The following is a 24,908-nucleotide window of genomic DNA, read 5'->3' as shown; positions in this document are numbered from 1 at the left end:
CGAACATATAATATATGTATAACTCATATATAATCTACATATCGATTAGAAAAATAAATAATAAATCTGTCTGACTATTTGTATGAAGATTTGAACAAAATATTAAAACATCATTTAACATTGGAATAACTTATAAATTTTAAATCATAATTTAATATTTTCTCATAGATTTTCAATTTGCTCGATAAAAATCTTTAAATTGTTTTAAAAAATTCACAAGTAACAAAAATTATAAAAAATGGTCATTTTCTCTAAACAAATGTCCAAAAATGACAATTGGCGAAAATAGTAAGGTCCGACCCGATTTCATAAAAATGGAACATTTCCTTTTGTCCTTAGTAAAATTTCAGGGTTTATCCTTAAACCCTAAACTATACCTGCAAAGTTTGCTCCTCTCTTTTTCTCTTCAATGGCGGCCTCTGATACAATTGAGAACATGTATGACGTCGGTTTGAAGCCTCGGTTACTTCTCTCTCTGCTGAAGGAGTATGTTCCTGACCGTAGCATCAGTTTCGGAACCCATCGGTTCTCTCATATGTTGTTTCTGCCATTAAGACTCATCAGTTATTGTCCGAATCAGCTCCACCTGAATCTGATGAAAAGTTGATTGAAAATTGGACAGCAGCCGTTGATTCCTGGATCAATCGAATAGTCGCTCTTGCCTCTAGTGACACGGTGAATAATCTTAAAAACTATTTTATTTATACTATATATAAAAAAAATACTCCTTTGAATATGCACATGTCACGACTCAAATTCGGGTGTGATTGCAGTCATCTCAACCCACGGTCTAATACCCAATGGAAAGTAGATGCGGAAGAAAACGAAATAAATAAAAATTTAACTTAATCAAAAACACATAAACCAAACTCAAATTTCTCCAAGATTGGTTGTCATATGTACAAGCCACTAATACATTATCGAATTATGAAAGAAAATACAAGAGTAAGATATGTCCGCTAGATAGATGTAACAGCTACCTCAACACTCGAGATGATGGCTTTGGAATTGGTAGGAAACACTAGGAGATCAAGCAGTCCGGATTTACAACCTACACAAATGTTTCTGTAAGGGGTGAGTACCAAATAACACGGTACTCAACAAGTGGACAACTAAAATTAAGCAAAGCTCAATAGATACAAGTACTCTTGTCCTCCCAACCGAACCTACTTAACTACAATCTGCATAAAATTACTCTTGTCCTCCCAACCGAACCTACTTAACTACAATCTGCATAAAATTAGTCAAACTCTACACTTGTACAATAATAATAGTAATACAATCCACGAATACTCATCAATAGTCTCATCAATGAATCATATCAAGTCAAGTTCAGCATAACAATAAAGGGGTAAATACGAATTCACAAATATCAATAAAATGCGATGCAATGCAATGAGATGATGCATGTCTGTCCTATCGGTACACATCCGCTGAATTACAGTTCGAAACCCATGGGGACATTTATGTCCATGTAACCTGCCACGGAGCGTGTGACCCGTCCCCTCAATATATATATCCTGCCACGGAGCGTGTGGCCCGACCCCTTTGTTTCATAATACCTGTCACGGAGCGTGTGACCCGACCCTTTTGTTTCATAATATCTGTCACGGAGCATGTAGCCCGATCCCTTTTATTTCATATCATTTTCAATCTGAACACAATATGTCAGAACCAATGCAATCAATTCATGTTCATATAATTCACGATAATAACATGACAACAACAATAATTTTTTTAATCTCATATCAACATAGTCATTTCACATGTACAAAATAAATCCATAATCACAACATATCAATTTCACCAATACATGTCATTAGATCACCATTTTATACCCCTCAACTCCATTTTTAAGGCCAATCATACAGTCAATAACCCAGTCCAATTCTCATTACTCCCCAGTACACATAACACGAAAATACAAGCATCTACAAGCTTAAAATAAGGTTTAGAAATTCACTTGCCTTAATTAATCAAGCAATCATTCCGGGACTTAAGCCTTCCCTTTTCGTTGGGCCTCCAAATCAACATAATCTAGTCAAATAAATAATCACAATAAGATTTCAAAATTAAAAACACCCTTATTACCATACGTCTAGCCTAGACCCAAAATTTTAAGCAAATCTATAAACACGCTCCTAATCTTGATGCCACTTAACATGTCAACTCCCATATTTTCTGAATTTCAAAACTAGGATTAAACCTCAATTAAATTGAATAATCACCTTAAAACTTGAGCCTTTCGTAACGCTTTCGAATGATCAAAATCTGTTCAAATATATAATCTTCATAAGAATATGAATCTAATGACACCCATATTGCTATATTTATTTTCGGATAAAAAATTGGATCAAAAGGTCATTCCGAGTCATTGAAGTCAAATCTGAAATTCTTTTCGATTATGTTTACTTATGATTAAATAAACTCACATGTCAAATTTCAGCTAAAACGGATCGTTATTCGACCCCCAAATCAAGATTTTATGTGAAGACCAAGTTGAGGTGCCTAATTGGCCAAGTGTCTCGTGGAGTGTTTAATTGCCACTTGAGACCAAGTTGAGGTGCCTAATTGGCCACTCTCACTTTGAGAGTGCTTATTTGCATGTTTGAGTGTGTGATATGCCTTTTTAGAAAATGTATAATGAATTTGTGCCTAGCTATCTACATTTTGTGCTTCTCATTCTTGTTTGCTTGTAACCTATTGAACATACATTTCTACACCTTGAACCTATGACCTGCAAGTCACCAAAAGCAACAGCTCTGTGTCGATGCTTGTGCTTATAATTTGCAAAAATTGAATACTGATGATGAAGGGGAGCCTTGGCGTAACTGGTAAAGTTGTTGCCATTTGGGTTCGAGCTGTGTACATAGCTTCTTGCATTTATGCAAGATTAAAGGTTGTGTATAATTGACCCTTGTGGTCCGGCCCTTTCTTGGACATGCATATGGGAGCTTAGTGCATTGGGCTGTCCTTTTTGAATAACGATGATATATTATTTCACCTTTTGCAACTGGATCAGTTCCTTCAGTAGCTGAATTTACTGATTGGATAATGAAACCTTATTATGGTTTTTACATGGTTCCTGAAGCATATTGCTGTTTATGAACTTCATTACATTGGATTTCCTGCATGTTTTCAATGTAGGATTAAGGAGTTAGTTTTTTGTGATTGTTTGTGCCAGTTAAATGCTGGGCTGGTATATGTTTGCTCGGGGTGACAAGTCAAGAGTGCAGTAGGGAACGTTTCTTAGCTTCCTACGCTGCGTGGCTTAACAAACTCTTAGTTCACCTTCAGGTAATCAAGTTTATCCTTTATTGATAAGAGTTCTTTGCCTAATCTTCTTTTGGTTGATGACGTATATAAAATGAATTCATATTCCTGTTTCAGTAGAAGTGCAAACATTTGCCGCTGTGGCTACATAATATTTTATATTCCTTCTTTCGTTTTGGTCATGTAAAAAGTACATTTGGATGTTATCATATCTGCAAGAATTAGAACTATGATCTGGAAAGCAGGGAAGATGTATGAGTTGTGTTGTTTTCATTATAAACTATGCATCAAAATGACTGATCCATGTAGATATCATTGAACTAAACAGTAAAGTAACTGGGATTTCAAACCATTAAAAGTGCTAATCATTTGGTTTACTCAACCTGATAAGTGTCTTATTAATTGGTGCCTTGATCAATCCTATATGTGCTCTTAATTAATCAGTGAGGAGTAACAAACATTAGATTGACTACAGCTAACCTCTTATATCTTTGCGGAAGTTTTGCTTTAAATCAATGTGAGAAGTTAATGGATGTCCACTTCTTTTTTGTTTATGTGGGTACTTGGATTAGTCCCCTGCGGATTCTCACTTTGTGAAGGTAGCTACTTGTGCCTCCCTGTCAGATTTGTTCACAAGGTTTGTTTGGTAACTTTTGATTCCGATTGTTGTTTATTGTACTCAATGAGTCTAGGGTTGATGGAGAGAGTTATTACTTTCTCTTAACTTGGAAAAACCTTTTTGATGTTACGTTAATGGGAAATTCTTTCTGATAGGAAAAATATATTATGTTAATGGGAACTTCTTGCTTATGCTTACCGCTGATGCCTTATGAAATCATCATTTTCTTTCAAATAAATGTTTAATTTAGGTTTGCGCATTAAATTTCCTTTCTGATCCTAATGGTGTTTGCAAGTAAAATACTCATCATATGAACATTCTCCTGTATGATATGGCATTTATTTGGAATTAGTAGTTTATGCACCTTCCTACAGATATGGCTGTGGGGTAACCCTGAAATTAGCTTCGTCAGCGAGTGAAATATTAAGATTTGGTGATGGTATATAGTGAAGGAGCACCAGTCAATTGGCCCCTTTTAGAAAGGAAAAAGACTACTCAGTTTAATCCTAACTAATAAAGTGAAAGCTAGTGTAACTAAGTAAGGAATGCTGCAAGACTGAGCAGACTTAGATATTTCCGGTCTTTTAGATGTTCCTACCTCAGGATTACCTTATTTTGTAAGTGTTCACGCTGGGTAAAGTGGAAAGTCTTTACTTCCATTTGTGCACACTAAGGAACAGAACTTACACAGACTGTTCAATGTTTTTGCACTAACTTTGATAAGATTTCTAAAATTTTAAAGTTGTAGCAAGTTCAGTGTTTCTCTCTTGGGGCATTTTTCCCTTTAATGTAAATTCTGCTGGAAATTTATGCAGAGCCCTGTAAAAAGGGTTTAGGCTGGCCTTTTGACTTATGAAGATTTTTCTGATCAAAAGGATATGTGCCTTTCCCTTCCTTAATATCAGGTTGAGTGGATTGCCAAATGCAAAGAAAGATGGTATAGCACTCAGTACAAAACTAATTCAACCATTATTGAAGCAGCTAAACGAGGATAAATTTGATGCTTCATGGGTTAGTAAAACTCGCTGAGCTGTTCTTTCTTGAAAGTATTATGTTAGTTTTGCTTACTGCATGTGTAGTGGTTGCTTGCCTTTGTTTCAGGGTTTTGACATCTCTTGCAACCTGTGCAGGAAGAAGCTATTTTTCTGTTGTGCACCATTTTAGATATTTTCCCATCTTCCATTCAACGGCATTATGATGGTGTAAGTTCTTTGTCGGTGTCATGATTTTCTTTTTTTACTTTGTGTAACATTCAAACTACTCTAAGGCTTGCTAAATAGGATCCAAGTTCATGATGCATCAATGTCTAGTTTGTTCATCGAGAACAAGATAGAAAGGAAGCATGATATATGCAGATTAGGATTAGCTTCTTAAGCACTTTGCTTAGGAAGTCATTTTGCTAAACCTGAGAAATTAGATTTATGCTGATGGGAGCATATTGAAGGATTTAAGTAAGGCTTTAATGAAACAGTTTCCTGTGACACTGGTTTCATTTCTTTTCGCCCCATTGATGAAATTGGTTCTTGGCTCACACTCATTTGCCATTATTTTAAGCTTTTGATTGTTGCTTCTATTTCTTAATTGTGTTCTTCGGAGAGTCCTAATCATTATATCATGTCTATTTCAGTATAGATGCATTAGTTGACGTGGTTATTTTGACAGGTTGAGGATGCTATTGTCTTGAGGCTTATGTCAGGCAAGTGCAGTCCTAGTATGTTGAAGGTGAGACAAAACCCAGAATGTTTATTTGAATTCTAGCTAGAATATGATAGCCAAAAGTAGAGGAATTCATGTGGTTTTAGTTTTCAGAAGCTTGGTTATTGTTTGGCTTTGCTACCAAAATCAAGAGGGGACGAGGATAGCTGGCTATTGATGATGCAGAAGATCATGCTGTCAATCAATATTCAGCTGAATGATGCCTTCCACGGTCTAGAGCAAGGTGATTTTAAGATATTGATCGACTATCCTTACTAATCATGGCAAGAGCTCCAACTGAGATTCATCTTTATAAATATATTTGTAGAAACTATAAGAACTGAGGCCATAAGATTGCTGCTTCCCCCTGGGAAAGACCCACCCCCTACATTAGGGGGCCAATCTTTGTATAGAGGAACTGTAGACAACACAATGAGGTCTGAGCACTTGCAGATCTCCAGAATCTCTACCCTGATATTTTGTAGTTGTGAATTGCTTACGAGTTCTTACCCATTTCAGGTCAGAATCTGTGGTCACATCCAAATGGGGGTTCATGATTAATTTATTTCCGTATGTGTGGTGTGAGTTATAGAAGCAGTTGAGGAATTATGTTAATTTTTTTCTCTTGCTTACTAGGTTGCTATGCATGTACTTCCCTTAATAGCTTTTGCTAAAAGAGTGCTGATGGTTGATGGTTCCTCATCACCAGGCATCGCCTACATGACTACAATGAAACAAGAATTTTTTTGTTCAGAACTCCCAGTCTTGCATTCACACATATTGGATCTTCTTTCATCAATCGTTAGGGGACTGGGCAGGTGAGTTTTTTTTTGTTGTTGTTGTTGATAGAGTAGACATTTTATAGACAACAATACACCGGTGGTGTATCTCAGTAGTAATTACATCAGGACTCAGGAGTATACAGTAAGCAAAACCAAAATATCTAGCATCTATACCCCTCCTAGACTATCTAAAAAGGGAGTAATAGCCTCCACCTCTTTGGGGACGACATGGTTACACCAAAAATAAAAGGTTATAAGGCAATTCCACTTCAAGCTCTTTGGGCAGGTGAGCTTTTCAATATTTGTTTTTCTATGTCTTGTTTCAGTTGATTACATTTATTCATTTCACTATCTTTGTCCCAAAGACTCATAATTCTCCGTAGGATAAAATACCATCTCGGACATGCACAATATAATATGACCATTATTAACGTGTCTGTTCAGGTTTTAGATTTAGTTCCATGTCTTTAAATAATTTGGCAAACCTGACTTGTAGAAAGATCAACATTCCCTGGTTTGGGGAATCAATTTTAGTAGTCCAGTTGGTTGGGCTACCTACCTAAACTCTCACCTTGTTGGTGGGGGTTCGAATCCCCACCTTGTAACCCCCCTCCCCATTCCCCATTCCCCTCATCCTATTGTATAGTAATTTTATTTTTATAAAAGTATTCCCTGGGTCATCCCAAAGTAGAAGGAAGTGAATCCAAGCCTGATCTCCCGGGATCAGCTAAATTCACCCATTGACCATCTTGGGTAAGGAGAGGAGATAACGTCTTCATTAGTCATTCTTCCTTGTTTTCCTTAAATTTTACCTTCTCTCTTTTGGGGATAACTAAGAGAAGGTTCAACCTGTCATACTCTGGTAGTCTGGTTGTTGTCTAAGTACAAGGAGGAGCTAATTTTGTCTTCTTTAGGTTTATGAAGTAGAATGTTGATACATTGCAATATTAGAGTTCAAATGCTGCAGGTGCTTGTTACATCCTTTTTTTTTGAGAAACGCTGCAGGTGCTTGTTGCATCTTTGCTTCACCTAATTATGAATATACCTTTGATTTTGAACGCCAACCTACTCTATCACTGTTTTTTTTTTTATTGTTTTGATAAGTTCAGCCTGTTCTATCACTATTTAGGCATTTAAAATTGTCTATGTTTTCCATTGATATCAGTCGGTATGTAGACTGCCCTGTTAGAATTCCAGGGTATGTTGCTGCTTTATCCAAGAGGTAATGAGCTAAAGCTGCAAAAATAAACTTTGAGGCAGAGAATGAGGATATCACTTTGTATAATGATTAAGGTGGTGGTTAAAATTTATGGTAGAGAACTAGTGCATACTAGGATAAAGTGCTCACAAACTTTATAACACATGTGGGTATTTACCCCATGCATGGATCCATAACACCAGTTCAAAAGCAAAGTCCATTACATTTTTTTTTCAATATTTGGTTGATTATTTTATTATAGTTCCCCTTTCCATATTGGGCAATCTATTAGAGGATACTAGTGCTAAGACTTAGCTGCTTCTTTCTCTCTTTTGCAGCCAGTTGCTCCCTCATGTTGGATCTATAATACGACTCCTAACCAACTACTTTGAGACGTCTACTTTGCCAGAGCTGAGGATAAAGGTGTACGCAATTATGAAAGTCTTGCTGCTGTCATTGGGGGTTGGTAGGCATTTTAAATTTTCAATAACTTTGTACTTCTTTTGGCCTTTGTTATGCTAATAACCAGCTGCCTAACTTAGAGGTTGGGTTGTCTGTGTGCATGTCACTAAATGCTCATAAGCTCTCCATATTTAGATGAGATAGTAAATACTTCCTCTGTCCGATCTTATGTGGCACCCATTCCTTTTTAGTCTATCCCAAAAAGAATGTCAACTTTCCTTATTTGGCAACTATTTAATGACTCCATCCCCATTTTATCCTTATTGGGTCTCACTTAACATTTTATTCTGAAGAAAAGTCAACTAAAAGTTAGCATTAAAGTGACTTTAGTGAGCGCTATTTGGTAAACATAACAAAGTCTCTCCTCCTAAAAGCTTGTCAAACAAACTACTCCCTCCGTCCCATTTTATGTTGTACCGTTTGACTTGGCACGGTATTTAAGAAAAAAAGGAAGACTTTTGAAATTTATTGTTTAAAACCATTCTTAGATATTTGTGTGGTTGTAAATCATTTCATTAAGGGTAAAAGGGGAATTTTAAAGTTAAATTGTTTCTAATTATAGTAAGGTGACATTATTTTTTGGGGACGGCACTGCCACATAAAATGGGATGGAGGGAGTATTATTTTTGTTGGATACCTCTTTTAGCTGTATTTATGGATGGTAGATATTCCTCTTTTCCATATGTTTTCTATTACTAAAATATCACATATTTTGTAAGCCTTATGCTTTCTTGAAGTCCCTTCAGTATGGAGGAGTTCAAATGATTGACAAAGTAAATGATCTCTTTTTGTTTGGAAGAAAACGTTGTCATTTTAATATGAAAGCTTCAGTCAAGTTCAAGCAAGGAAGTATTTTGTCTTATCTTAGCTGGCAGGTATCGATGTTCAGATTAGATCCTTATGTTCCATACCTTGCATGTATGTTTTTGGAATTATCAGACTATCTCATTTAAAAGATTAAGTTGTTAGTAAGGGCACACTATGAGACCATCTCATTTAAAAGATTAGGTTGTCAGTGGTCAGTGGTGTGGTTGAGGATCCTAAGGTCTCAGGTTCAAACTCAGTGGAGACAAAAAAGAAATACTTGGTGATTCTTCCCATCTGTCCTAGTTTTGGTGGACAGTATTACCTGGTACCTGTCGTTGGTGGGAGGTGGGAGGTATCTCGTGGAATTAGTCTTAGTCGAGGTGCGCGAAAGCTAGCCTGGACACCACAGTCACCAAAAAAAAGATTAAGTTGTCAGTGAGCGAACACTTCTAGTTATTTTAATTATATTGTATTTCAACACGGCCCCTCACATGAGTGCTTGATTCCTTGTTCATGAGCCAAACACGTCAATTTTTTCCAATGGGTTGCGGTGAGGCTCAAACCCAGGGCCTCTGCCTGCTCTCTCTGATACTATGATAAAGAAATGGAACTTGGGCCTTACTCAACTCTAAACACTAGCTCATTAGGTGAGAGGATTGCCCAAGATCATGTAAAGACCTCCCAGTCCCTAAAGTGCCAATATGGAACTCTATCCTCTTGAGCTAGCCTTAGGCGTTGAGTTAGGCCCAATGTCCATTTCTTTATCATGGTATCAAAGCCTTGCCCATTTCAATTCTTGTTTAACTCGATGTTGGGCCCCCAGATATACTGCATCATTTGTGGATAGGCACAACTCCTTATATGGACTGGGAAATCCTCACCGCTTGAGCTAGCTTTTAAGGTTGAGTTATACCCAATGTCCATATCTTTATCATATGCCAAATAAATCTAGTTCTCTGAGCTGTTGTGGATTGGTGATTTTGATAGTGGTTGTGATTGATTATAAGGTTGTCACTGACTGCAGCAATTTTAATTTGTCAGGGATATCCACACACCTCACTGGTGTGATTGTTAACAAATCATTGATGGATTTAGATGAGAGAGGCACATCTTCCGTTGCACAACAGAAGATACATCCAGAGACTACAACAAAGACTTCTCACAAGAATAGGAAGCATGCAAGTACAAGTAGTTTGCTTGAGGAGCAGCCTGATAAAGATGTTTTTGAAGTGGAAAAGTCCCCAAACATGGCTTCATTATCTGTCAAGATAGCTGCACTAGAGGCATTGGAAGCCCTTCTTGCTGTGGTATGCTTAATGTTGCTCTCACTTTGGACTACTTTTGACAACATGTGGTTTTTAAGAGGAGAATTTTTTATATTAAAAATAATTTTTGAAAGAGTTGCAAGTTATTTTGTAATAGCACGAGGGTCAAAGTAGAAGATAAGGTTGACTTTTTGATGAATTCGTACTTTTAATATCATAAAAGTAGGGTTTTAACTTGGCAGCAGAATATCATATAAGAAAAAGCATTGAAAAGTGTCAAAAAAGAAGTTTCATGTTATAGAAAGCTGACACCATTTTCGGACCAAGCAAAATAGAAAGTAATGCAGGCAAAAAGGAGAGTGACGGGACATTTCTAATGCCTGGTAATCATTTTTTTAATGAAAATGCTTCAACAATTATTAGAGAGAATATAGGCACTCCCTAAAATGCACACGCTCAATCAATTTCTAAAGCATGTCCTTAGGTATACTTGTTAAAGCTGGGATCTCCACCTGCATTCTTGCCTGGGTGCTTTAGAAGTTGAAAAATTAATGTGAATCAGATTTCTGGTTAGAGAAAAGATATTTTCTAGCTATTATGTTGTGAAAGTGCCTCTTCCTTGCTCTCAGGAAAGATTTTAGCCTAGGGTTGCCTTATTCTTGGGATAACAATTTATGTTTATTGGTGAATGAGCTGATCTTTTCCTAGAGTGAGATCCTGGCAAGTAACCCATTGTTCATTGTACAGAAGAAAATCATTCATGCACTCTCTTAAGCATCTGCAGAATTAAGAGATGGTACACGAGAGCTTCAATTCCTTAGTTCTCAGTTGAAAACATCCATTCTTTATCACTCTATACCTATATGTAATCCACCTTCATTCAAAATCATCATCCTTATTAATTTTACGTCTGTAACAAGCTTATTGGTTTCATGATTTTAATCTATTAGTAATATTCATCTGACAGTTAAAGTAGTAGTCTGCAACTCTGTTTTACGACTGCTTGAGTAAGGTCCTTTCTTTGTCATTATATTTCTAATATCCGATGAAATTGTTTTTGTCAATACCTCGGCTGCTTGTCCTTATCCTTAATCCATGAACTAATTATAATTCCGGATAATTAAATAATCTTCTAGGATATAATGAGTACATGAAGATTGCATACTTGTTATATGATGCTATGGTGCCTAATTTTTGAGTTTAGGTTGTCCACAATTTAATACTTAGAAGATTTGGAATATTTTGTGACCATGTAATAGTTCCTACTCTACCATCCCCCCCCCCACACACACACACACCAAAATGTATTCTATATTATCCACTTTATTTCCTTTGTACCTACCTATCTCCAAAAGTTGTTCTTGATGGCAAGTATCTCATCTTTGTCATTTTAAGGGTGGTTCTAGGAGATCTGAAGGTTGGCGAGTAAATGTTGATCACCCTTCTTTTGGATGTTACCAGAAATGCTTCTAAAGGAGGGTGGGCCAAGGATGGCAGAGGCAATTTGGTTTCTGACTCATCAACCAGTATTTGGCGAGACTATCAAATTGCAGCTTTACGAGCACTTCTGGCTTTTCTCCTCTCTCCTGGCCGCACTCGCCCGCTTCACCTATCTCAGGGGCTTGAACTTTTTCGCAGAGGTAAGGATGCAATTTTGTTGAGGTGATTGTACAGATTTTTCTTAGAAACAGCTAGAAATCTTCTATGCCATTCCAGGCATAGCTGAAACAAGTCCTTTAGACAATAGCAAGTATGAACTGTGCACATGAAATTATTCTATTAATCAATCTGCTGTGTGCCTGAGTCATTCCTTGGCAGCCTTCTTCTGTGTCATGTGCTAAATGTACTAAAAACTTACTCTGATAAGGTAGGAGTGAATATTCTAGCGATTGAAATTTAAACTAAGAGATATATAGACATGGTACGAGCAGAAGATCTGTTGAAATTTTTATGTCAACAATTTGTCAGTTGCATAGCTGTGGTAACTGCAACTTTTAAATGTTTGTCCTAGCAGTTGCTCTCAAAATGATTGAGGAAGTGGCCAGAGAGTGGGTGATGCTTTCTATTTAAAATGCCATTATGCTACCAATGCATTGGAATAACATAACATTATATCTAAGGATGATGTTGCTGTTCTCACCTCGTACTTCCCTCGTCCTTCCCTCGTCCCCTAGTTTAGCATCCTTCCAATTTTTTACAATCTGCATAAATGGATAACCTGTTGCTAATTTGGTGTTGGCAGGGACTCAAGAAATAGGAAGTAAAGTTGCTGAATGTTGTGCACATGCTATTTTGGCATTGGAAGTGCTTATACATCCCCGAGCTCTTCCATTGTTAGATCTCGAGTCCACTGACAACAATTACAAAGTTGGAAATAAGTGGTTTTCAGGGAATGTACACATCAGTAACCGTGCAGCAAATCACACATTCCACACTGGCACATCCAGAAAGGCCCCTGACGAGCCAGACTCTTATAATGATGACCTTTACGCAGATTGGATGCGAAATGGAGAAGATTTGGATACCGTGGCAGCTGATCCTGGAAAAGATACAGATATAAGTAATCAACCCCCAGAAACATTGAGTGATCCTTTATCAGAAAAGCTTCCATCTTTTGATACCACTGCAGTAAAAGTTTCTGAAAGCAGTAAATTGGAGGAAGTAGTGCCTATTACTGCTGCTAAGAAAAGCCCCATGGACAGGGATGAGATCATGATTGAATCACAACTAACTCGAAAAACAAGTGAACATTTTGAAGATCTCCTACCATCTAAGAGTAATTTGGTATCTCTCGGATCAGAAAATATCGCGGACAATGCATCAAGAAAGGAGGTGGCAGAAGCTAGCGATGCTGGATTTGCTTCGCCGCTGATGATGAATTTAGACAGAGGTAAAGAGTTGATGCATGAATCTGATAATGAGTCCATGGAGTCAATTCCTGATATTGTTGATGTTGAGCCCGATTCTGATTAAATGGAGAACCGGCTATATAGTAGTCCATATTATATTTATTATGTCTCGTATTTGGTGGAAAAATGCATTTGCCTGTTAAAATCATCGTCGGTCACCTGGCATTTTCTCAAGAGGGAGATTAGGGAGGAGTTGATATATCTATCAGGTTACCACTCTCATGGTTGCGGTTAGGAGTTGGAATAGATTATTTTCTTGTTTTATGCATGTGTTATCCTCACTTGGGTCATGCTTATTTTCTCTGTATTGTTCCAATTTTAACCTGAGTGGGAGCTTGCTAGTGGTTGAATGTTAAATTTGTGTCTAAGCCACTAGTTTTTGGATTTTGAATTCATTAGGTAGATTAGGTAGGAGTTTTTCATTTAACTGTATTTCAAAGGTCTTGTGAGTTCTGTAAGTTGTACTATCCTGCTATTGAGATGAATTCCAATGCAATCCTTGACAAGGATGCCAATTTTGAAAAGAGTGAATTGAGTTTTTAATATGTTTTCTTCATTAAAGGTGTTCAATGTGTAATCTAGCTTTATTACTTCATTACTATTATATACCATTAATCCTCAATTTTGAATTTTCTGAAAACAAATATATTTTAATGAAATTTAAGGACAAGTATTGTTATTATTTTTCTCCTACTTATTTCTTTTTATTTTGTTACTCCTTGTTGTCTTGGTTATCATATTTTCTTCTTTAAAGGTGTTCAATGGATATGTTTTTTTTAAGTCGTGGCTCTATAGAAACAACAATTTTTCTATCTTCACAAGATAAGAATCAGATTGTGTATACATCACTGATGGATTTTTCCATACGAATCAAATTAATCGAATTTCAAAGTGCATTAATATTTAATCTAAAGTTTCGAATTCGAATTTTATGTATGAATTATCCTCAAGTCCGATTTTTCTTTTGTAAATTTAAATTAGTAGTTTCAATTTGGATATCAAAATGACCAAAAATTGTAAAACAGTCAACTCTGGCCTACTAATAAGTGGTATTCCTAATGAGTAATAAAGTCAGTTAAGAAGTGATTATTTCAACAAAGTACTACTGAACTGCCTTTGACGGCTCAATTGATTCTTTATTATTAGTGGATTTTATATGGTAGAGTCCCATTCAATTGATTAAAGAAAAATAAAATAAAAAATAAGTATTTAATAATCCCAGATATCATTTTAGCTTTTGAATTTTAATTGATGTTTTTCAGATCAATAATAATTGCATTTTTATAGCATGAATGAGAGGAGCTGAAATTATTTAAAGTAAAACTGAACATGAATTTTTTTATACATACAATATGATTTTTCGATTAAGATGGTCAGAGTTATGATTGTTTCAAAATGAATCGAAATTGATAATTCGAATTGGAAAAAAATTATTAATTTATTGATAATCGGTTATTGATTTAACGATTTTGATTTATTTTTTTTGGTTATTTGTTCTTAACGGTTTAAGAGTTTTTCTTAACGGATTAATCGATAACACGGTAGTAAATTAAATAATCATATTTGTATCATTGGTTTATAAAGTCCTTGACTTAGATTTTAGTTACATATTTTTATTTCAGGTTGTCTCAAACTTTCGGTTATTTTACAATGTGACAGTGTTTGTTTTTGAGCAAAATATAATATGTCAACTTGTGTGTGGTTCCTTTGATTTATCACCTTGTTTTTAAGTAATTTTCAATATAAAAAATTGGGTCAAATCTTAACGGTTAAATCAATAATTGAATCGATAAGTTAATATCTTAACGATTCTATAATGATTTAGAATGTTTACAAATCAATAATCAATAAATTAAATCGATAAATTTAAAATTAAATTAAACTGATCGATACGCAAACCTAATCATGATGAACCCTTTCTGATACAAAAATATAGTAATTGAACGGTTTTATAGCTGTCATAATTTGACAAATATATTAAGACATGTGAGAGTTGGTGCAGAATGGCATTCGGCCACCCAACAATTAAGACCCTGTTTGGATGAATTTGTTTATTCATAAGCTAAAATGTGTAAATTAAAAATTTCAACGTATGATTTTTTGATTTATTTTTATTATTTTAATTTTAAAAAGTGTTTAAAGTATTAATTTATTTTTTATTATTTAAACACAATAAAATTACTTTAAAATATTTTAACATAAATGTACTTAAAATAAACTGATCTTCATGATCTTTTTGTTTTTATTTTTTAATTCTTATGAAATACAGATGTTTTTAACATCTAGACTATATTTTATTGTTTATTTTTAGCCTGTTTGGATTGACTTATTTTTAAGCACCTTATAAGTTGAAAACTGCTTATAAGTTAAAAAAAAATAGGTGCAGACCAACTTTTTTTTGACTTATAAGTTGTTTTCAACTTATAAACTGCTTAAAATAAGTTCATCCAAATAAACCCAACTATTTATTGGGGCTTATTTTAATACGAAATGACTTTAAATTGGCCGTCAAACACTCAAAAAAAACTAAAAACAGCTTATCAGTCAATCCAAACGGCCTCTTTTGTCTGGTTTTGGTAGGGACAAATGCTCATTTTATTAATGATAAAGCAATAATTTTTTATTAATTAGAAAGCTCACAGACCAATGTGTAGCAACAAAATTTGGAATAAATTTTAGATTTCCTCATTTTTCTAATAGATTTTTTTTGTTAAATACTATAACTCGTATTTGTTCATTCAGTTAGCAAAAATACATTTTAGGTATCATTCAAGTAAAAACTTTTGTTAGTAAAAAATAATAATAATCTCATTATAAGAGTAAAATGCTTTTTATATTTTCAGAACTCATACCCAATATTTAACAATTGTTGTGCTTTAATGAGGACATCATTTGATATTCATAACAGAAAAAATAGAACAATAAGATATTGACTTATTGATTATCGCTTATTGATCATTATCGATTTAACTGTTAAGATTTATCAAAAAAGAAGCATTGAAGATCACTTAAAAATAAGGTGACAAATCAAATGAATCATATACATGAGTTGACAAATTGCACCTTACTCAAAAACAAATACTGACACATTGTAGAATAATTAAGAATTTGAAGCAATCATAAACCTTAAGTCAAAAACTTTATATATCGAATGGTATAAATTTAATATATTAAGTTATTATTGGGTTATCAGTTAACCTGTTAAGTAAAAATCTCAAACCGTTAAGATCCGATAACCTAATAATAAAAAATAATCAAAATGTTACTGAAACTGCTAAACTAATAATCTAGTACCAATAACTTTTTTCAATTTAAATTATCGATTTCGATTTAATTTTGAACAATCTTATTTATTTTAATTAACTTTTAGGGCGTGGTTCTCTGTACACATCGTGCTACTCTCAGTGTGCATTGTTGGCAAATTAAATGGCAAACATTAATAAAACGTTGTCGGTGGAACTCAGGTTCTTTTTGGTTATAAAATTAAAATAAGGCAAGTCACTCATGGAAAGGTATTTTTTTTTTAGAAAAAAAACTTCCTCTAAAAAATTATATGCATTGTATTTTCCAAGAATTTAGTTAATTTAAGCATTATAATTAAGAAATTATAAGAAATTTTGTTCTGTGCAAAAATTTTAAAAAAATATATTAAGATATCTTGGAAATATTTGAATTAAGCTGATTAATTAATGAAATCAAAGACAAGGTATTTTAAATATGAAATACATTTATAACATTATCAAAAGATTAATAATTTATAAATTAAACTAGAAAGTATAGACAAAGAAATCAATTATTATAAAGGCAAATATCTAGATTACGAATTAGAAGTGTAAAAAATAAATATATACCATAATTTTTTTAAAATAAATAAATAAATATATATATATATATATATATATATATATATATATAAAATCAATTTGAGTTGATTTGATTTTTCTCAATTATTTTTCACTAAAAATAAAATTCAAACCAACCAAAAAAATATCAATATTTTTCTTTATTTGATTTGATTTGATTCAAGTTTTCTATTTTGGGTGAACACACTTTGCTAATAATTGTAGCACTCCACATTGAGTCACTTTCTTTACTTCAAAACAAAAAAGAGAATACACACATTTTTAATTTTTCTGTTGCATTTGTAAGAATATGTTAGGTAATGTTTCCTAATATATTTATGGGTGGATGCCGAATTTTTAATAAGGGATATAAAATTTGAAGTAGTAGACATACGAACTAATCGAAGGGAAATTCGACATTTACTATTTATATATAAAAATAATTTTAATCATATATAAATAATATAATTTTTCGCTGAGGGAAGTTCGGATGAACCCTAGCCACAAAGCTCCGCCCCTGCATATATTATATTATATTAATAAATATAACTTTTAGATAGATTATATTATTTTTACTATTACATAATATCACACATATCGCATCAAATTCATAATTATATAAAATGAGACTTTTCGCCGATACTACCGGTAAATTTAAAGGATACAACCATCCAAACAAGATGTAAATATATTGACAAGGAGAAATAAATAATAAACAAACTTTTCTCATTCAACAATGGAGGTTGTAACTCACTCACTACTATATTAGCAGCCATGCTCCTTCACATGTTGTATAAATACTCTACTAAACGCAAATTTAACACCAACCCACGTTCACATTTTTGTAGATCTAAATCCCCAAATTCCATTCTTTGGAATTAACGCCCCCCCCCCCCCCCCCCCAAATTTTTTTCGCCATGGCAGAACAATCACAGAAATGGATTCTTATGGTGACTGCTCAAACACCCACAAACATAGCAGTGATTAAATATTGGGGAAAAAGAGATGAAAATCTTATTCTTGCTATTAATGATAGTATTAGTGTTACCCTTGATCCCGCACATCTTTGTACCACAACCACTGTTGCTGTTAGCCCTTCTTTCCAACAAGATCGCATGTGGCTAAATAAAAAGGTAACCTTTTTTTTTTTAAAAAAAATTCTTAATGTAATGTCTTTAGAAATTTGATGGGTATTTGTTTGGTTGATTTATGTGATTTTTTTCTTCTTTTCAAAATGGGGTAGGGAAAGGGGAAATGAAGGAGGGAATCACAAGGTGGGACTCGAACCCAACAAAGTAAAAGTTTAGAAAGTAGCTGAGCTATTAACATTCCCCGGTGTTCTTACAACATTATTAATTTGTACATTTTTTAAAAAAAGTTGGGGGTAGGCGAGGGTTACAAGGTGGGAGTCAGAGCCTCACCAATAAGGTGAAAGTTCTTAGCTATACAATTGAGCTACTAAGATTCTCTAGTGTCCCTACAACATTATTAATTTGTACATTTTTTTTTTTGAAAAAATTGGGGGTAGGGGAGTATTACAAGGTGGGGGAATTGAATTCTCACCAACAACGTAGAAGTTCTTAGCTAATCAACTAATCTTCTAAGATTCTCAGTGTCCCTACAACATTATTAATTTTGTACATTTTAAAGAAAAGTTGGGGGTAGGTGAGGATTACAAGGTGAGAATCGAATCCTTATCAACAAGGTGAAAGTTCTTAGCTAACCAACTAAGATACTAAGATTACCCATTGATTTATGCGATAGAAAACTGGTTTGGAAGCTCAGATGTGTAGAAAGTTCTGTTCTTGATGAGTGAAAATTTACTAGTTTTTGTCAGTGTATTTGTTAATTGAATGATGACTATATGTTTATTTTGTAATTTTGATTTGGGTAGATGATGTGAAAGAAGACTCTTTTTGAAAAGTTTAGTTCTTGACTTTCTCATTTTATCAGTGTGATTTTACTGAAATGGTTGATATGCATTTGTTCTTGTAAGTTTATGTGGGTTGATTTATGTGATAGAAGGCTGTATTGGAAGCTCTGATGTTGGGAAAGTTCAGTTCCTTGAAGAGTAAAAATTTCTCATTCTGATTTTTTCACAAAAAAATTGATGACTATTTGTTCTTGTAATTTTATGTGGGTTTATTTATTTAAAACAAGATGCTTTGGTAGCTCAGATGTTGAAAAAGTTCCATTATTTAAGAAAATTCTTTTTTTTTAATCTGAGTTTGATCCCTATATCTGATTTTATTTGATGTCCATTTGTTCTTGTAGTTTTATGTGGGTTGGTTTTATGTTAAACAAGGCTTTTGGCATCTCAGATGTTTAGGAAACTCAGTTCTTGAAGAGTAAAAATTTCTCATTTATAGAAGTTTATGTGGATTGATTAACTTGAAACAAGAGTATCCTGGAAGCTCATGTAGTGGGAAGACTCAGTTCTTTAAGAGTGTAATGTTTGTCTAGCTTCTGCTTTTATTTGTTATCTACAAGATCATAGTCTGTTTTGTTATTAAAATATATAAGCTTTTCTATGTCGTTTGGCTGTGTATGACTACATGTAGTGGAATCAAGGAGGTTCACGAGAAGAAAATGAATCGTATGAACTCTCGATACTTTCTGCATTTTTTAGTTTATTTGTTCTTTTTTACGATGCATTTCTTGTTTAATGATGGATCATGTCTTTGATTATCTTCTCTGGTTTTGCTACAGAAATTGGTTAAAATAGTTGTGCAGGAAATTTATAATTCATATTTCTACAGTTTTTGAAATCTGAGCTCATTATATTTCCCCCTTTCCCTCCATTTTCGAGCAATGAGAAAGATATGTATGCTGCAGATTTTTGTTGCTGGGTCTTGAGTCTTGATATTTTTACATTGCTTTTGTTCGTTGTGTAGGAAATATCCCTTGCTGGAGACAGATACCAAAATTGTCTAAGAGAAATTCGAGCTCGTGCTAATGATTTTGAGGATGAGAAGAAGGGTATCAAGATCAGTAAAAATGATTGGCAGAACTTGCATGTGCATATTGATTCTTACAATAATTTTCCTACTGCTGCTGGTCTGGCTTCCTCAGCTGCTGGTTTTGCCTGTCTTGGTATGATTAACCATTCTCTTTCTTGTATTCTGAAATCATTTGTTACTCCTCTTTTTTATTTCATTGATATTCTAATATTAAAGATCTAAGGATCATCAATGGATCTTGAACCTAAGGATGATCAATGAATCTGAAAAGTAACCGGAGTACTCTTATACAAGAGTTTCCGAAGTTTGTTCTTTTCTGCATGCATTTGCATAATGCTCATGTAGTATAAGGTGTTTGCAAATTGCACGTGCCTGGAACTGATGCAACTGTGTAATTAACCTTATTTGTCAGTATATGTGCTTGTTCTGTGGTCTACAAAATCCAAAGTAACTTTGTTTTTTATTGAGTATATGACACTAGAAATTAATTTCATTGGGGCTTTGATGTGCTCAAATATGTGATCTGACTTCAACTAGCAAAGATCAAAGTGATATGTTTGTATTTTTCCAGAGCGTTCCAAAACTTTGGGTTCTTTTACCAGCTTGACAGAATGCTTTTAGGATAAAGCCATTATCTTTGCTGAATTGTTGCATATGTCTTTTCTGGGTATTTTTCTATTGGCATGACCTTGGTTCCATGACAGCAACATATCATATTACTTGGGCAAGTAAAATAGTTCCAAAAGGCCCTTGAAAAAATAGTTTTGTTAGTGGAGAAGCACAAGCTTTTTTTTTTTGTGGTCCATACTCTGTCTATTAAGAATGATCTGTGTTACAATTTCCTACTCATGTAAATAGTACAGTTTAACCAAGTACCACAAGCTTCACTTGATGCAAATCACAAATAAATCAAAGCTTCTTTATAACGTTTTCCTTTAACTGCAACTTATTTTCAGGAAATTATGTTCTGTAACTTTTATATGAGTTGACCATTTAAAGAATGTACTTGCTGATAGATAGTGCATTTATCTGTGCATTTGAGCTTCTTTGGATTCTAATTGCTGTTGCATTATTTCAACTACATGTTGGTTGATGAGTTAGTTGTAACAGTTATCCATGGTTCCACTCTATGCTGCATATGCATGACTTCCTCAAGATGGAGCTTCTGTTTGTGTGTTATCTTCTTTGACCCTTATCTGTAAGGATAATAAATTTTCATTATGAAATTTATGAACTGTGTAGCCCTTCTTGAGAATTCATCTTCAGAGTAATTGTGAAAATGCTTTTCTCTAAGTGAATGTTTCTTATTGTGAGAATCTCTATTTTATCCATTATCACATTTCTTCCGAAAGTTGTGAGATGAGTACTACTTATGTCTCCTATATGCAGTTTTTTCCCTTGCGAAGTTAATGAATGTGCAAGAGGACAATGGGAGACTTTCTGCCATAGCAAGGTAAATTCATATCAGTCGTGAATATTTCGTTACCTGGTCTTTTTTCTCTATATGTTTTGAGATCGAGGTAACAACATATCAAACCGATCCTACTTGATCTTGCTTTTTCTTTTCAACTGCTCATTCAATAACTATGAAAAATAAGAAACTGACATACTTCACTTATTCCCACGCAGGCAAGGTTCAGGAAGTGCTTGTCGAAGCTTGTTTGGAGGATTTGTCAAGTGGGTCATGGGAAAGGTATGTCGAGCTCCTACATTCTTGTGTTGTAGATTGTCTCAACGTACTCTCTATCTTTTCAGTGTGGTCTGATTCCTTTTGTGATGTGTGAAGGAGGAAGATGGTAGCGATAGCATTGCTGTTCCGCTCGTAGATGAGAAACACTGGGATGAGCTTGTTATCATCATTGCAGTGGTATGTACTTCCCATCCAGATGTGATTGCTATTCACTTTTTCTGGAAAGCTTGTCTATTCATGTCATTGTTAGTCATTGAGAAGGAAGAAAGAATCTGTGTCTATGTCTGTTTCTCCTATCCAGATTCGAAAATCTGTCTTTGTGTTATTGTTTTTACTTGTCCCATCTTGTTCTTTGTCCAAACACGATACTTGTCATAGCTTTACTTTTGCGCATCAGTGATTTTCGGTAATAATAATAAGTGGAACAACCGAATCTATCCCATTGGAACTGTATTCCATCAGACTTGAAAAGGGAATTATTTTATGGGAATAAGGTCGTAGAGAAGAACTTGGTTTCTCTTTCACTTGGTTTCTCTTTCATTCTTATAATGAGCCCCTGATTCAAGTTTTAGATCTTGGGGAACCCCTTCTTCTAGAAATCCAAGTTCCTTTGAGTCATACTGCTATGCTGGGAAGTTGGAAGGAAAAAGAGAGTATTCTGCTTTTATTTCTTACTAACTAATTCTTTAACTTTAAAAATGGCACTTATTTGTGTTCATTTATGTGTTCTGCATTTCTTAGTTCTTTCTTTTCGAATGGTTAACTATTGCTACTGAACTTTCAAGTCCTACATATAACTGTTTCCTAGTTCTCCAATAGCAACTTTAAGATACTTTCAGTAACTCATAATTCTTGACTATGAATCAGTGAAGTTTAGTCGTGAATTACACAAATGTTGATCACCAGATCAGTTTTTTGGGTGTATTTTCTGTTTTCAACTTCATAAATAAACAGGGTTCTGAACTTTACTTGCATCATCTTCTTAAATAAGATGCGTGCATAAATGATGATGCTATCAGTTTGATTATTACACTAATTCATCAACTTGTGCCTTCTGATTTTTTTCTGTTCAATTTTTTTATTATGTGCTGTACTCCAGGTGAGCTCACGGCAGAAGGAAACAAGTAGCACCTCAGGAATGCGCGAGACTGTTGAAACCAGTGCACTTATAGAACACAGAGCAAAGGTATTGTCTGTGTACTCTTTACATTAGGATTTTGTAGTCTGACACATCTTCGATCAATATTCTCGAAAATCTCCAGCTTATTTTCATTAGCACTGTTATTTTATCCTCTGCTCAATTGGTAAACATTGTATCAAAAGTTTGACTTCTCATTTTGCGTTGCATATTTCAGGAAGTAGTACCAAAACGCATTATTCAGATGGAAGAAGCTATACAAAAACGCGATTTTCCAACTTTTGCTCAACTGACTTGTTCTGACAGCAATCAATTTCATGCAGTCTGCATGGACACTACCCCTCCTATATTCTACATGAATGACACATCTCATAGGCAAGTTATATTAACTTCAGGCTGTATCTTGAGTTGTGTTGTAACAGAGAAGTTCTGAACTTGATGATCTCTTATACTGAAAGTGGGAGAAACAAGAAAGTCTTGATGGTGTGTTAACTTTTCAGGGTAATTAGCTGTGTCGAGAAATGGAACCGTGCAGAAGGAACTCCACAGGTTTAAAACATTATCCTGCTATTTTCCTAATAGATAATTGCATGATGTGGTTCTTCTTCTCTTTTACTGAAGTAATAAAACGGGTCACCAAGATTTTCAACCTTTTGAAATATCAAAGTTCTGCAGGTTAAATTGGTCACACAAATTTGTACTTGACCCAAAGTAGTGGACACAAGTTATTTTAAGCAGAACGATGATTACCCCTTTTCGGGAAATCTGATTTTATATTTGTAATGGGCAGTGAGTGCTTCCTTCATGACATACCTCTCTCCCATAAACTTCATGCACTTTCTGTGCTGAAGATTTTGCAACCTTCGCAATGCACCCCAACATTGAAATTTTCCCTTCTTGAGCTGGTTTTGACATTAGTGACTTGACATGAACTGCACCAATATCTTGACACTATAACCAGCAACTTTCGGACTTATCTCATACCTTTTTGAACACTATAATTAGCCTTGTTGCTGACGAATGTATCAGTTCACAGTTTGCTTCTAATGATCTGTTTCTGCAAGTTTGACTTCAAAATTAGGTGTAATGTAGCGTGAATAAATGCATATTCCATTTTTACTAAACATAAGAATATTTCCAGGTCGCATACACCTTCGATGCTGGGCCAAATGCTGTTCTACTTGCACGTAACAGAAAGGCTGCCACACTTATGCTTCAGAGGCTTCTTTTCCACTTCCCTCCAAATTCAGATACCGATCTAGACAGGTATGTCTGCCTTATAAAAGATTCAAAGTTCTAATACAACTAATGAGGTAAGTCATGTTCGAGAAAATGTTTTCTAGAAAGTGACTTATTCTTTAGAAAATATATTCCAAGGAAATGTTTTCCCGTGTTTGGTTTGAGTCTATGTTGCTCAGACTGTTCAAAAATGTCAACGGGTGCGTTTTGGATTCTTCAAAAGTAGTGCATTTTTGGAGAATTTGACAGGTGCGACATCGAAAGTGAAGAGACCGCGGAACTTAGGTTTGAGGGTAGTAAATATTTCCCAAAAAAATTATTTACTGACGATGATATAAAGTTAATAGTTGATATAATTGCGAAGGGAAACGATTTCCGTCCAAAAGTGAGGGGACTCATTTTCAGATGCAAAATATTTTCTTTTTCCTAGGAATTATTTTCTGGAACCAAACACCAATATTTTTTCCTCCGTATAAACACACCCCACCATTATATGTATTCTGGACCTCGTGCTATCGACATGCAACCATCGACCATCTTCACTGCTCATTATTGTTCTTTTTCCTTTCTCTCCAGCTATGTCATTGGTGATAAGTCAATTCTAAAGGATGCTGGGATTCAGGATTTAAACGACGTGGAAGCATTGCCTCCTCCACCTGAAATTAAGGACAAGGTTCCGGCTCAGAAATACAAAGGTGAAATAAGCTACTTCATCTGCACAAGACCTGGTAGAGGTCCAGTTTTGCTACCTGACGAAAGTCAGGCTCTCCTCAGCCTTGAAACTGGTTTGCCCAAGTAAAAGAGCAAAATTTTATTTGTGCTAATGTTTAAATAATCGACCCAACTCCACGAGATCCAAGTATTGCAGCCTCTTTGCCTTAAGAAGATGGGGCTGCCATTTTAAACTGTTTTTCTTAGTTTGGATGAACTTTGAATTCAAAGCTTTGGCTTGTAGCTTAGGTTAGTTGTGTACTCTCATCTTTAAGCAATGCAATAAAAGTCCTTATAATTGCTTCTTTTAATGTTAAG

At 34.5% G+C, this 24,908-nt stretch overlaps 1 protein-coding gene and 1 pseudogene across 1 annotated transcript; both read left to right on the top strand.

The window, feature by feature from the left end:
* Positions 1–300: 300 nt before the first annotated feature.
* LOC129900023 (uncharacterized) lies at positions 301–13,565 on the top strand (annotated as a pseudogene).
* A 3,974-nt stretch (positions 13,566–17,539) lies between these two features.
* On the top strand, positions 17,540–24,901 carry LOC129900015 (diphosphomevalonate decarboxylase 2). The gene is made up of 10 exons (XM_055975007.1): positions 17,540–17,985; positions 19,747–19,945; positions 21,202–21,265; positions 21,442–21,505; positions 21,599–21,679; positions 22,602–22,688; positions 22,858–23,015; positions 23,141–23,189; positions 23,782–23,906; positions 24,456–24,901. Exons 1-10 carry the CDS (start codon positions 17,770–17,772, stop codon positions 24,676–24,678), a joined length of 1,266 nt encoding a protein of 421 aa, XP_055830982.1. The 5' UTR covers positions 17,540–17,769; the 3' UTR covers positions 24,679–24,901.
* Positions 24,902–24,908: the final 7 nt, after the last annotated feature.

This window comes from Solanum dulcamara, chromosome 1, assembly GCF_947179165.1.
Source record: "Solanum dulcamara chromosome 1, daSolDulc1.2, whole genome shotgun sequence".
NCBI lineage: Eukaryota > Viridiplantae > Streptophyta > Magnoliopsida > Solanales > Solanaceae > Solanum > Solanum dulcamara.
The sequence above is the reverse complement of the archived record's forward strand: the minus strand, read 5'-3'. Positions and strand labels throughout refer to the sequence as shown.